At 58.4% G+C, this 13,516-nt stretch overlaps 1 protein-coding gene and 1 long non-coding RNA gene across 2 annotated transcripts; both read left to right on the forward strand.

The window, feature by feature from the left end:
- The first annotated feature begins 135 nt into the window (after positions 1-135).
- SUPT4H1 (SPT4 homolog, DSIF elongation factor subunit) lies at positions 136-3,094 on the forward strand. Its single transcript, XM_042830124.1, has 5 exons — positions 136-219; positions 556-662; positions 734-789; positions 1,182-1,235; positions 2,679-3,094. Exons 1-5 carry the CDS (start codon positions 151-153, stop codon positions 2,744-2,746), a joined length of 354 nt encoding a protein of 117 aa, XP_042686058.1. The 5' UTR covers positions 136-150; the 3' UTR covers positions 2,747-3,094.
- An 8,122-nt stretch (positions 3,095-11,216) lies between these two features.
- LOC122166404 lies at positions 11,217-12,871 on the forward strand. The gene is made up of 2 exons (XR_006170799.1): positions 11,217-11,761; positions 12,307-12,871. It is a non-coding gene; the product is annotated as an uncharacterized LOC122166404 (long non-coding RNA).
- Positions 12,872-13,516: the final 645 nt, after the last annotated feature.

Here is a 13,516-nt window from a genome sequence, read left to right on the forward strand (position 1 = left end):
TCAGACCGGCGGCCAAGCGCCCGCATCCCCAGCCCAGCCCCGACGCCCTCCCAACCCCCGCCGCTCCCCCGCCCCTCCCGGCTCTCTGCCGCCCCCCTCCGGGCTCTGCCCGCTCCTGTTCCGCTCTGCGCGTGCGCGGCGGCGGCAGCAATGGCGCTGGAGACCGTCCCCAAAGACCTGCGGCACCTCCGGGCCTGCCTGCTCTGCTCCCTCGTCAAGGTGCGCTCCGCCGGGCCCGCTGCCTTCCCCCCGCCCCGCACGGACCGCTCTGTCCGGGCCTGTCCCGCTCCCAGCCCCGCCGGGACCCGTCCCGCCCCGCTCGGGCCTTCCTCCGCCGCCGCCCCCACCGCGCGGCATCGCGGGGCGCTGCGGGGCGCTCAGTGATCCCATGGTTCTGTGGCCTCAGTGGGTCGCAGTGGACCTCAGTGGTCTCAGTGGGTCTCAGTAGTCTCACGGTTCTGTGGTCTCAATGGTCTCAGTGGGTCTCAATGGTCTCGTGGTTCTGTGGTCTCTGTGGGTCTCAGTGATCTCGTGGTTGTGTGGTTCCCCGCTCAGACCCTCGAGCAGTTCGAGTACGACGGCTGCGACAACTGCGATGCCTACCTGCAGATGAAGGGCAACCGCGAGATGGTTTACGACTGCACCAGCTCCTCCTTCGACGGGTGAGGGGCCGCGATGGGCTGCGCGGTGGCAGCGGGCGGCGACAGCCCCCTCACGTCTCTCTCTCCCGCAGGATCATCGCCATGATGAGCCCCGAGGACAGCTGGGTCTCCAAGTGGCAGCGCATCAGTGAGTGCCATCCGCTGTTCTGCCCCACAGCCTTCTCCGATAGTGATAGGGCAAGGGGGAACGGCTTTAAACTGAAAGAGGGGAGACTCAGGTCTGATGTGAGGGGAAATTCTTCACCCAGAGGGCGGTGAGGTGCTGCGCTGCTGCCCAGAGCTGTGGGTGCCCCATGCCTGGAGGTGCCCCAGGCCATGGATGGGCCCTGGGGGGCACCCAGCCCATGCAGGGATGGGGCTGTGAGGTCCCTCCCAACCCCAAACTGCTCTGGAGTTCTGTGATGCTGGGCAGCAGGATTTCTTCTTTGGGCTGCTGCAACTCCTGAGGAGGGGGCACCTGCACAGGGCGAGGCTGCTGGTGCTGTTTGCCCACCCGGCTGCTTGCTTTCTTTCCCTCAGGTAACTTCAAGCCTGGTGTGTATGCAGTGTCTGTGACCGGCCGCCTGCCCCAAGGTAACGCCGCTGCTGAGTGAGGAGTGCTGCTGCACAGTGGCCTCTGAGGGATGGGTTATTTTGTATGCTTGGTGCTGTACGTTGCCCAGTTACACTCTGTGAGTGTGCTACACTGATGAAATCAGCATTTGGGGGTCCATTAAACAGTGTTACAACAGGCCCTGAGCATGAAAGGATTGGCCAGGTGACTGCGAAAAGGTGTGGAATGGGAGGCAGGGTTCCCTGTTCTGCAGACAGGCTGTCTGTGGTCATCCAGCATTCTGCTCGCCAAAAGTTGGTATGAAAATTCGGCTGAATAAAACCTGTGATGCCAGGTTATACATCAGAGCAATGAAATGGGATTAAAGCCTGACTACGGAGAGTGTGCTCACTTCAAGCTGTGCATCTTCAAGGAAACAAAAATGAATGGTGCGGAAAGGGGTGCAGTTGGGAAAATGAGGGGGAGTGGTGAGCAGATATTCCTTTCCACTGCAGTATTGCACTGAGGGCTCTCATCAAGTTAAGGTGGTGTTTGTTCATTTATAGGTGCAGTGAAGGCTGTAGTGAGTTGGCCCTACCTTCATAAAGCAGAAATCACATTTTCTGTTTCTCATGTTTGCAGCCTAAGATCAGACTCCTAACCTGTGTCCCAAGAGGGCTGCAGTCTCCCACATTTGGTGTAAAAGCTGTACTTCCGTTTGGAATGTCATCTCCCTTATTGCTAACCTGAGCTCCACCATCTGTGTTAGGGGAAAGCTGAAGCACCGTGAGGCACGAGGCCTCCTGGCACAGCTTTGGGCACATCTGAAGCAAGTGGAGCATAGCAGTGATGCCATGTGCTCTGTGCAGCTGTGGGCAGAGCGCAGCTGTGAGCGCAGGGCAGGAGGGGATGCAGATGGGAGATGCTCTTGGGCTTTGCTTAGTGTGGGGAACGTCCTCACATCACGGGCAGAAGCAAGGAGGTGCTGGGAAGCATGAAAACCAGCCGGCTGCAGCCGAGAGCCTTGCAGGCTGTCATTTGGCTGTCCAGGCTGTGTGGTACTGGTGAGAGCTGTCCTGAGCCATGTGATGCTCTTCTGTCACTGCTGTGGTGCTATTTAGAAGGTGGGACTTGCAGACAAATCACAGAAGTGGCTGGGAGGCTTAAGAACAACCTTCAAGAGCTTGGCCTATGCAGTACAGTCATGATATTCAAACATCTGCAGGTAGAAAATGATACAATAAAGTCTCTGCCCAGCTTTTCTTTTTTTTTCCAGGGCAAAAGTTGAGTTGATATTTGGGTGCTCTGTGTAGGCACTAGAGGATGGAACACTTTTCACAGTGAAGTTGACACACTGTTAGAAGGAACTAAGGAGAAGATTGTCCAGTTCTTCTGCAGTGAAAGCTACATGATAGAGCAACCAGATTTTTTTAGGGCTTCTCATTCCTAGTGCAATCTGAAACGTGTTTGTGTCCTTGTTGCAGGGATCGTCCGAGAACTGAAGAGCCGTGGTGTGGCTTACAAGTCACGAGACACAGCTATCAAAACCTAAGGAGCTCTGGTGCTGCCTGGAGGATTCCCAGGTGCTCTGCTGTGCTGCCCAGCGAGGCAGCTGGCATGTGGGGCACTGCTCTGAAACCTTTTAGTTTTAGCGTGAGGGACCTGGGCTCTGAGGGAGCTGCTGGCTCAGCTGCTCTCGCTCCGTACCTCTGGACTCAGCCATGCCACTGTTGGACCACAAAGATCTTAAAATCAGCTGCAGCCTTGACAGGGAGGGGAATGTGAGTAGGGCTGGGAAAGAGGTGTTGAAGGGAGATGCATAAACCTTTTATAGTCGGCGTGGATACAACTGATCTGGGATACAACTGTAAATATTTCAATAAAACTTGCTTTCTGGTCAGAGTGGAGTCAATCACTGTGTATTCAACCACTTGTTTCACCCACCATGGGGAGCAGAAGGCATGGGAGGGGTTTTGCACTCAGCCCCAGACCTGTCACACTGCTGGTGTACTTTGGAGGTTTCAGCCACCACAGCTTGTCCATATGGCAAAAAATCCCAACTCAGGAAGTGGATCCTATCCTTGCTGAGTGTTGGTGTCCATTACAAGACTTGGGATTTGTGCTTTATGTCTCTTGGCTGGAGGAAAAGTGTAGGATGACTACAGGGCTATGGGTGGGTGTAGCACCATGGCCAGGCATGACTGCCGTATGTCACGGCCTGGAGATGTTGAGCCCTGGGGGTATTTCTGGGCAGGCTGTGCAGGGAGAGGCACGGGGCAAGCTGGGGATCCCACAGAGTGCAGCTAAAGGGAAAACTGCCTCCAGCACTGCCAGGTCATCCATCCCAGGCTGGATACATCCCTGGGCAGCCTGGTCTGGTTGGTGACCCTGCCCATGGCAGGGGGGTTGAAACGAGATGATCATTATGGTCCTTTTCAACCCAGGCCACTCTATGATTCATTCTATGATTCTGTGAGGTTGGTGAGAGCTGAGGAGGTTCAGATCAAAGTGAGTCCAGGAGGATGAGCTGAGTGGCTTTTTCCAACAGGAGGCAGTGGATCTGGAAAGTGAGGTTCTGGCTCTGGCCAGGCTGGAAGGATGTTGTGCAAGGCAGGCAGTCCAGGACAATCGTTGCGGCCATGGCCAGCTCTGCAGCCTCGCTGCTCAAATGCCACGGGGTGGCAGCAGGGCTTTGTGGAGCAGCGCTGGGGCCTGGGGACGGGGAAAAAACTGCTGGAGTGGCCCTGAGCCGGAGAGACATGGAGCACATCTCCATATTCCATTTGCTCAAGGAGGCTGTGGATGCCCCATCCCTGGAGGCATTCAAGGCCAGGCTGGATGTGGCTCTGGTCAGCCTGGTCTGCTGGTTGGCGACCTGCACACAGCAGGGGGTTGAAACGAGATGATCATTGTGGTCCTTTTCAACCCAGGCCATTCTGTGATTCTGTGATTCTACCATTCTATGATCTCCCTTCTCAGCTCCTTGCCTGCAGTACAGCCTGCAGTACACAGCCTGCAGTACAGTCCTCACCTTCCCAGTCTTCAGAGGTGGGGGGGCTCCTCCACAGCACATTAGCTGTCATGTCCCCTGGTGTAGGGCTGACAGAAGGGCCCTGTGCAGGGTCCCAGGCAGTGCAAGGTGCTCAGCCAGATTCCGGGTGTGGGTCTGTGGGCTTGGAGGAGGCTCCAGTAACTCACTCACCACCTGGGACTGGGAGCTTCGCTAAGAAAGTTGTGCCCATAGAGCAGCGTGCGCTGTCACCATGCCTTCCAGGTAAGATGGCTGGGGGGTGTAAACCCCATGGGCACCTCATGTCTCGCAGGGTGCAGCCCCCCTGGATGATGCAGACTGCAGGCTGGCAGGAGCTGCGGTGCAGGTGGAATAGAGCCAGCACAGTGCAGCAGGCTGCCGGGCACCAGTGGTCTTTCAAGAGAGATCTGCACCTCCTCCGCCTGCAGCAGACCGCAGCGCTTCCAGGAACGTGGTGCCTCGAATTGGGCTGACTCTGTGCCTCTGCACATCGCCCCCACCGCGCGCACCGCATCTCCCAGCCCACGCCGCCGGGTGACTCATTGCTCCCGGGCTGCTCGAGCTGAGCGTTGGACTCCGCAAAGCTCCCCAAAATGAGCATTTCGGTGAGACTCCATCCCTGAAGCCGCTGCGGCTTTGTAGCAGGAAAAGCGAATGAATGCAAAGCTTTATTTGCTAAGAAAAGTAGGACAGGGAGCTCTCACGTTGAAGAAATCGGAGGAAAAATGTGCAGCAACAGCCTGGGCTGTAAGCTTCCAGAGGGCAGGGAATGTGGATCTGAGTCAGTTCAAGACAGCTCCTCCCCCTGCAGCAAATGACGCCAAAATATCTCAGGCTGCGGGGCTGCATCGCTCTGCCCGGGCACCGCGTGGGAGCTGCAGGAGGGCGGCAGGGCCGGCAGCAGCGGCAGGAAGCACGAGCGAGCGAATTTCTTCGTGCGGGTTTTGAGAACCGATACCCGGCTGTCCCTCCGGGCGAGAAAAGCAACTTTCCAAAACCGCAGAGCACTCGGTGTGTCTACGTGAGGCAGCTGCCGGCTGAGCTGGGAAATGCCCGGCCTCGCTGTCCCCAAGGGGCTCCTCTGCTCACTCCCTGTGCAGGGCTTCACATGAGGCACAGGGACCCGCGGCAAACGTGGCTCTTTTGTCAGGGCCGTGTGTCTGGGGTGAGCTGGGCCCTGGTGAGCACCTGCATGTGAGTGGGGCTGTGGGGCTGTGGGCGATGCACAGTGGGAGTGCCCACCTCTGCCCCCTGGTTTTGCTCCTGCAGCCTCTCCGGTTGTCACTCTGTGCTCATGTCAAGGCCAGGCAGCAGAGATGCTGTGCGGGGCCCTCTGGGCAGGGTCAGTCCCATGTTGCACCAACCTCCCATCACCTGGTGCCTCTGGATGCTGTTTCACAAACTCAGGCATCCATGGGATGCTATGGTCTGACTGCATGCAGGTTAATGACTGGGTGCCCAGGGCCCTTGATGGTAGGTGCTAAAAACAAACAAAATAAGCCACCATAAATGGTGGAACCAGAGAGGATGACCTAAGGTACACCAGTGCAATGCTTGCTGATATGAGGATGGCACAGCCAGGGTGCGAGCTGCTAACTGCAGGCTGAGGTCAGGGGGTGCAGCCCCATCTCACTGTCACCCAGCCCGAGCAGGCAGCTTAGAGGCAGCGAGACAACAGGTGCCTCTGATGTGGTGGGGATGGGGGTTCTCACCAGGAGGGGCTGCAGGGGAGGAGGAAGATTACAGTAACGGTGGCAGGAGGGCTGGATGCACAGTTTCGGAGGTGTGGGCAGATGTGAAAGATTTTGAATTGTGGCAGAGCTGAAGCACAGCTTCCACATGTGGAGGCCACAGGGTCTCCTGTGTGCCAGTGATGGAGGCGGGGGGTGAGGTGCAATGCGGGAGCTCTGATCTGATCTGCAGGAGCTCTGATCTGTGTTAGCGACCCTGGCATTTGCTCCTCACCAAGTGTGGAGGGAAGGAGGAGACCTTGTGGAGAAGGAGCTGGCTGGAGGGTCGTCAGTTGTTGGGGAAGACCTGCAAAGAGCTCATGAAGAAGGGGCTGCCACCTTGGTGCTGTCACTGCTTGCATGCGTGGTGCTGTCTGCAAGGCGGTCATCGGCTGCTTCTTGTTGCCAGAACCTGTAGTGCCAGCAGAACTGGGGTGGCTGGGGAACAGCAGGAGCTGGCAGAGGGTCCCAAACCTCCCCTGGGCAGGAGACCTCCCACCTCCCCACTGTGCTTCCTGAGGGTACTCAGCCAAGTGGAACTGCAGAGCTGGAGTCACGGGGGATGTGGCAGCCTGACGGTGTCTGTCCCATCCCCAGCATTCCTGGGCTCCCTGTGTCCTGGCCCTGCAGCTGGTCCTGCTGCTCACCAGGATGTGCAGCCACGTGTGCTCTGAGTCATGCTGTTCTGTGTGTCTGGTTGCAGCCCAAGCATGGTCCTGGAGCTGGACGGAGCCCACCAGCTAGACAAAGGTCCCTATGTGCCCTTTATCCACCCAGCCCCAGATGTTCTCCATCTCAGCCACCCGCACTGCTCTAAATGTCTGCCCAGAACACGAAAACGATCCCAGCTGGGCTGAGGGCTCTGAGGCCTCCATCCCCACGCTGCATGATAAGATGCCTGACTCCTGCTGGGGCCCTGGGACACGGCCGCTGTCCCCAGGGTGCCTGGGATGGAGATGGGAAGGGGGGGACCAGCATTGCCCGCACAGCAGCAGGGCCACGGGTTGCACAGGGCCTGGCCCACCGCCCCTTCCCCCACCTGCGAGCCGGTTCCAGCAGGTGGCATGGAAAATGTCGGAGCGCTCCGTGCCCCACGGCGCCGTGCAACGGCCCCACATCCGTCATTGGCGCAGACGGGCCGCGATTTGTCTATATATGGCAAAGCAAGGCGCCGCGTTCTCCCCGCAGCCCTGCGCCCGCCCCGTCGCGTCACTTCGGCTTTTTGAGGTTTCCCTTTGCGCTCTCTTTCGCCTTCCTCTCGCGGCCCGTTTCACCCGGCAGTTTCTGGTTGACTCACTCCCAACGGCCGCGCTCCCAGTGCGGCACTGCACCCAGGGTCGGGCGCTGCAGGCGGCCCATCGCAGCAGGTGCGAGCAGCAGCCCTGGGCACAGCCACTGCGCGTCCCTTGGTGCTGCCTGGGCTGCTTGAAGGATGGGGGCACGGCCCCCCGGGGTCCTGTCCCCTGCCTCAAACGTGGGCAGAGAGCAGAGCGCAGGCGGTGCTGAGCCTGCTGGGCAGAGTTGGGAATCCCAGCCCATCTCAGTGTGTCCCAGTCTGTCCCAGCTCTCTCCTCTCAGCTCAGAGGTGCTGCAGTTCCTCCTCGTGCCTTCACAACAGCCCTCCTGGCCAGCAGGAGGGCTGCAGCCACTGCTCTGCTCACCCAGCACATCCCCAAGAGCCAGTTTTGGCCTCCATGACGCAGTGCAGCCAGGCCTATGAGCACCCATGAGCTCAGGGAGCACAGGTGACTCCATCCACTGGTGACATTTGAGGCTGCTCTGACAGGAACGCTGGTGGCTTGTGTTGGGAATGCAGTCATTAGGCTTCAGAGTGAACAGCAGCTCAAGGAAGGCTCCATCTGCGGCTGGCAGGCACTGCTGGGTGGAGCAGGAGATGCTCCCAGAGATCTGTGCCACTGAGGGTGAGGAGACAGCGGCACGCAGCCCCCTTTCCCACTCCCCAGGACAACAGCAGGGGGTCAGGCAGCCTGTGGTTGAGAGCACTCTTTCCTCTTCCTCCTCCTCCTCTGACACAGCTCTGTGAAGCGCAGCACAGGCCCAAAGGCAGCCAGCCCAGCCGCCACTTCCCCTGCGTGCAGCAAGCTCCCCAACCACAGCCGAGGAGGGGAAGTTGCTGCAAGGAAAGATAAGAAATATCAGCTCTTTCGCAGCTCCTGAGCTGCACTGCTCGACAAGGGCCCTTCCCCCTGCCCAAGGGCCTGGGTCAGCCCTGCTGCCGCCCCCAGAGCCTCAGCACCCGCTGCCCTGTGCTCACTGATACTGGGAAAGTTACTGGAAAAGCAACAGCAGCGATGAGTGGGGCCAGGGCCAGCAGCTCCATGAGCCATTGGCACCCGGAAGGGAGCAGAAAGGGCAATGCAGGGGGATGCTGCAGGTGGCCGAGCCGCAGCTGAGTGCCCTGAGATGATGGCAGAGATGGGAGCAATGTCATATCCTGCTCTCCTGCAGGGCTCGGTGTGGCTCAGGGGCTGCCCCAGCACCACAGGGGCTCCGCTGGTTCCCTGCACACCCATGGGTGCAGAGCGAGGTTGGGAGAGCTGGGGGCTGGGGGCTCCCACGAGGCCCCCCCTCAGAGGAAGCGCAGCTGCTTCACCTCCCCCCACCAAACCCCAAACGTCTTTGTGATCTCAGCAGCTATTTCGGCTCTGTGTGTGAAGCACAGAGGAATGGGGACTGGGGGATGAGTTAGAAACTTGTTTGCCACTTGGCAAAGTTAACCAATGGCCGGGGGATGCAGTGAGTTCATCGTCAGTCAGAGACTTTCAGACCTCCTCAGCCCATGAAACCAGATCTGCTGATTTCCTTCTTTTTGAGAAACAGGAGACGGCGGGGGGCTCTGCTGGAGAAGGAACCCAGCCTGGGACACCCGAAATGCCGTGTCCCCTGGCCACGCTCTGCCGCGCAGCCGGGAAAGAGGAAGCATCACCTCCCCCACTTCTCTGCCGGGAAGGCAGCCGGGTCTGCTTTGCAGGGAACGGCCCCCAGGGCACCTGGCTCTGTGTGGGGCACAGCTTTGTGTCCTGCTCCACGGCACCCCAGCCCCGCTCCCAGCCACGTGCTTCACCCTCCCCTTGGCATACTGCTCCAGTGCCAGCTCTCCTCCTTCAGGTTACAAGCTCCACCTTGCCTGGTATTAGCATTTAATTGAGCTTTTCTCCAATAAATGATCTCCAAGAGCCTTAGTACCTGTCGCTGGCCACCCAGACACAGCTCCAGCAGGGCTGTGCTGCCCTCGGAGCAGGGTGTGCTGTGAGCAGTGTGGCCTTGGCCCTATGGTGAGGGAAAAGTCCCTCTGCAGCAATGTGGCTCCTTCACTTTGCTTCAGGATGTGGGGGGTACTGGCTCACCCATTGCACACGGTGGCTTTGTCCCCCTGTCCCACTGGGGACCAACTCACAGCACCCTGACAGCCGGCACCACAGCAGGCGCTGCCACCTCCGGGGTGCTGTCTGGTGTGGGGGTGTCTCCGGGTCACGAAGAACCCACTCACACCTCACCTCTACTCAAAGCATTGCCACACTTTTTGGGTGTCCCCAGAAGTGATTGCATTTCAGGTTGGACAGGACCCAGGAGGCAGCCAGGCAATGCGGGAGCAGCTCAGCCCCAGTTCAGGAGGAGCCCCACAACAAATTCCCTCTGTGCCCAAAGCCCCTCTGCCTGCTGTACGCCCAACTCCTTCTGTGGGAGCAAGTCAAATCTCAGCGGCTGCTCGGCTGATTTTGACTTTGTTCCTTCTCTGCTTTCTGCAAACCTCACCAGTGTGATTTCTTTTTAATAGTTCCTCCCAGATTATCAATGTAGAGAGTGAATGGTACACCCCAAATACGAATGTTTAGCACAGCCGCGTGAAACCCATCCTACTGACTAAAGCATCCCCATTTACAGCCATTTTTGGGGATTTAGCTCATCATTTTTCACCTGGTTTAAGGCACAGCTTCATGCAGCATTGCTGACCTTCCCTGGCTCCATGCTGCATTTCTCAGTGACAGCAGGAGAGCAAAGCTGGGAGCCGACCCTTGTGCAGACCCACAGCTCTTTGCTCTCGTGTGAGGCTGCAAAACTGCACTAGAAAACTGGTGACAGGGTTCACCCCAGGCCCAGTGCTGATGTTATGGGGTGCTGATGGCCGCCCCTCATGGCTCCAGCCCCCGAGTGGCAGTGCAAGAGGGATGCGCCCGCCCTGCAGAGCTGGCTTTCATTTTCTTTTCGGGGGCCTCGTGTTCCTGTTGGCCGTTATGGCTTCCTCAGCTGTGGGGAAGTCTGGTGTTGCAGAGCACTGTGTAAGGGAAAGGCTCAGGAAGATTTCTTGGGCAACACATTTCCTAAAGAGCAGGGCTAGGGCTCACAGCTCACTGGCACCCGTGTCCCCTCCTGCCGCACTCCTGCCACGGGGCTCGGAGACCCCAAACCCTCATCCAACACTGCCATCCCTAAGCTCTGCTCTGAGGAACACCTGCTGCAGGGCTGGGATGATGGGACACAGCAGAGCCCCGCGGGGCCAACCCCACACTGCATCGAGCAACTGGGTCTTGGGGGTGAGAATGGGGGGCACGGCTGCTGTTATCCTGCCCTGTGCAAACAGTGCAAACGGTGCAACTAGCTTTTTTTTTTTTTTTTGCCCAAACATGTTTGCTGCTCAGTGCAGCAAGGCCCAGGGGAGCGTAACCGGCTGCTCTGCAACGGCCCCCGGTGCTTCCGGCTGCCCCTCGCCCCACGGCTGCGGTCGGGCTGCAGGGTGGTGCTGGGTGGGACCACGCACCGTTATCTCCTCGGCAGCTACGGCTCTTCCTGTGGTCGGGGCCACGTGGGCAGGATGGGGTTAAAAGCAGCCCCGCTCCTCACTGCGGCCCATTCCTCCTCCGGACACCAGCAGACTATTAAGCACCTGCAGCATCGGCACCGGCGTGGGCCACCTGCACCCCGACTTGGTAACGTACAGAGGGACGTGGCCGGCGGTGGGTGCCCACGTGGAGCAGCGGGGGCCTGGAGGGTCCTGGCAGCCACAGTCCCACACGATGCCAGGGGGGCAGCGGGTGCTAAGGATGCCCTGCGGGTAAGGGGTCCCCCCTTCCCCCACCGCGGGGTGGAGTGGAGAGGAGGCACCGCTGTGGCGGATGGGTGGGAGGAGGCGGGAAGAGGCCGAAGCAGAAGTGCCACCGAGGGGGATTTTGGTGGCTGCTGGATGGGAGGCGTTGGATGCAGAGCTGTGGAGCAGGTGAGGCTGATGCGGGGCTCCAAAGCGGCAGGGGGGAGGCAGGGATGAGGTTGGAGCGGGGTGTGGGGCTCTGTGTGGCCGCGGGAGCCTCCTGGTGCCATCCAGAAGGTGGCCTGAAGGACAGTGGGGACGTTGAGGGGGTCACTGGGGGGGTGGAAGAAAGGGGAGAGGTGGAAGTTCATGAGGAGCCCCCAAACCATGGCACTGCTGTGGCCCTAAGAGGAGGGTGACCTGGAGGGGACAGAGTGTGGGAGCCCCACAGAATGGGACAAGGAGGTCCTCAGTGACAAGGGTGAGAGCATGAAATGGGGACCCCACGGGGACTTTGATAGGGCAATCCCTGTAATGGGGACAGGGTTTGCCATGAGGTCCCCACCATGAGGACAAAGCAAAGGAGCCTTCTGCGATCATAGTGGCATTTAGACAGGGTCTCCACCACAGGGAAAAGGCAAGGCAAAGGTTGCCCAGCCGAAAGGCCGGAATTTTCCATAGGATCCTCACCACGGGAACAGTGCAAAAAGTCCTCTGTGACCAGAGGACATTGAGGTGGCATCTCTGTGTGTGGATGAGGTGAGGGGGGTTGTGTGTGACTTTGATGAGCTTTGAGGGACAATGAGGGAATTTAGGTGGTATCCCACCCTTGGGATCAAGATGAGGTGGTCCTCTGTGGCTCAAAGGGGTCTTGAAGGCCAACAATGAAATTTGAAGTGGAATGTACCCAAACAAGGGATTAATAGGGCGGGAGGTCCTGTTCTTCCACATGGGGGTAAAGGAAAGGAGCCCAGGGTGCGGGTCTGAGAGTACATAATGAGGTTTGAGTGGGTTCTCTCCAGCAGGAACAAGACAAGAAGGTTCTCTGTGACCAGGATGGGGTCTGAGGTGGGGTCTGTCCTTTGGGGGCGAGGTGACAATGTCCCCTGTTCTCAGCAAAGAGCTTGAGAGGGAATGGTGGCTTGCAAAGTAGGCTGTTCCCCCATAGGGACAAGCAAGGCCAGGCTGCCCCTTGTGCCCAGGATGGGGTCTTAGAGTTACAAAGCAGGATCTCCCCATGGGGTAAGGTAGGGATGGCCCCTGTGCCCCGCTTGGCTGCTCAGCGTGGGAGGTGATGCCTGCAGGGGCTGCCCGTCCCTTCGTGCCCCCCGGCCATGCTGCCCAGGAGGAATTTCCCGAGGCTGGGCGCAGGCAGAGGAAAATGCATCGCCAGAGAAGAGCAACCGCCAACATCGACTGAGAGACAGTGCAGTCACCCATAAAGTAGAAAGCACTACTAAACAGCACTGCAGGGTGTAGTGTTTCCTACTTTATGGATGAGTGTACTGTGGGCTACGGAGAAGAGAACGCCGACAGAAACCTCTGTGCCAGCCGCCATCATGGAGCTGAAGGCGGGATGGCATCATCCCCACCGCACAGCGGGGAGTGGGGCACCACGTGGCCCTGTCCCCACCGCCTGCTCCGTGGGGTGGCAGTTCCGTGCTGGCCGCCATGGGAGGGCAGGTAGGTAGCATGGCCTCTGATTTGCATTTTTTTCACCCCATCTTCATGTCAAACTCGGCAGAGTCCTGCACGAAGCTGGGGGTGGTGGCCACATGTGGATGGGGGCAGGAGGGGGCTGCTGAGCAGCTCTGCACAGCTGCACGATGACACAGGGGCTGCTAAATAAAACTCTTTCAGTGTTCGCTTGTGGAATTTGTCTTTTTGATTCTATTCCCGAGAAACACAGTAACTGGAAAAAGACACGTGGGGTTCCCAAGGCCATGGGTGGCAGTGGGGGCACTGCACGGGGATGGAGCCCAAGGGATACAGGGTGCTAAAAATGGGCACTGCAAATCTCAGCACCCCATGGCGGCTCGTGGCCCACACCCATCCAAGTCACAGCAGAGCGGCCACGTCCCAGCACAGCCCCACCACCTCCACGAGGCCACGTGGAACAGGAATGGGATGCTCCTATGGCCACTGTCCCCATCTCAGCCCATTCGTGCTGTGAGCCTGATGTCCTGACTTCCCACGTCCCCATTGCCAAAAACCCCTGCACATCCACAATCTTTGATTCCCCGTCTTCTGGTCATTGGACATGGCACCTAAAAATAGTAGAAAAATGCAATTAAAATAGTTTTTTTTTTTCTCTTCTCTTCTAGACTCCAAGTTTTAATGGAAAGCTTCTGCTTTTTTCAGAAATTTCTCACACAGGTTTTGAGGGTGGTTTTATTGAATATTTTCCTCTCCTTTGACCACCCCAAGACTCAGAGCTTTGCCTATTCTTCCTCATCCCTGCTTGCCCCACTCCCAGACTTTGAAAATGTTAGAAGGCAATAGGGAAGGAAAAAA

The sequence above is a fragment of the Centrocercus urophasianus genome, unplaced genomic scaffold, assembly GCF_019232065.1.
Source record: "Centrocercus urophasianus isolate 14NV4802_14NV808 unplaced genomic scaffold, USGS_Curo_1.0 seq_33, whole genome shotgun sequence".
In the NCBI taxonomy this organism is placed as follows: Eukaryota; Metazoa; Chordata; class Aves; order Galliformes; family Phasianidae; genus Centrocercus; species Centrocercus urophasianus.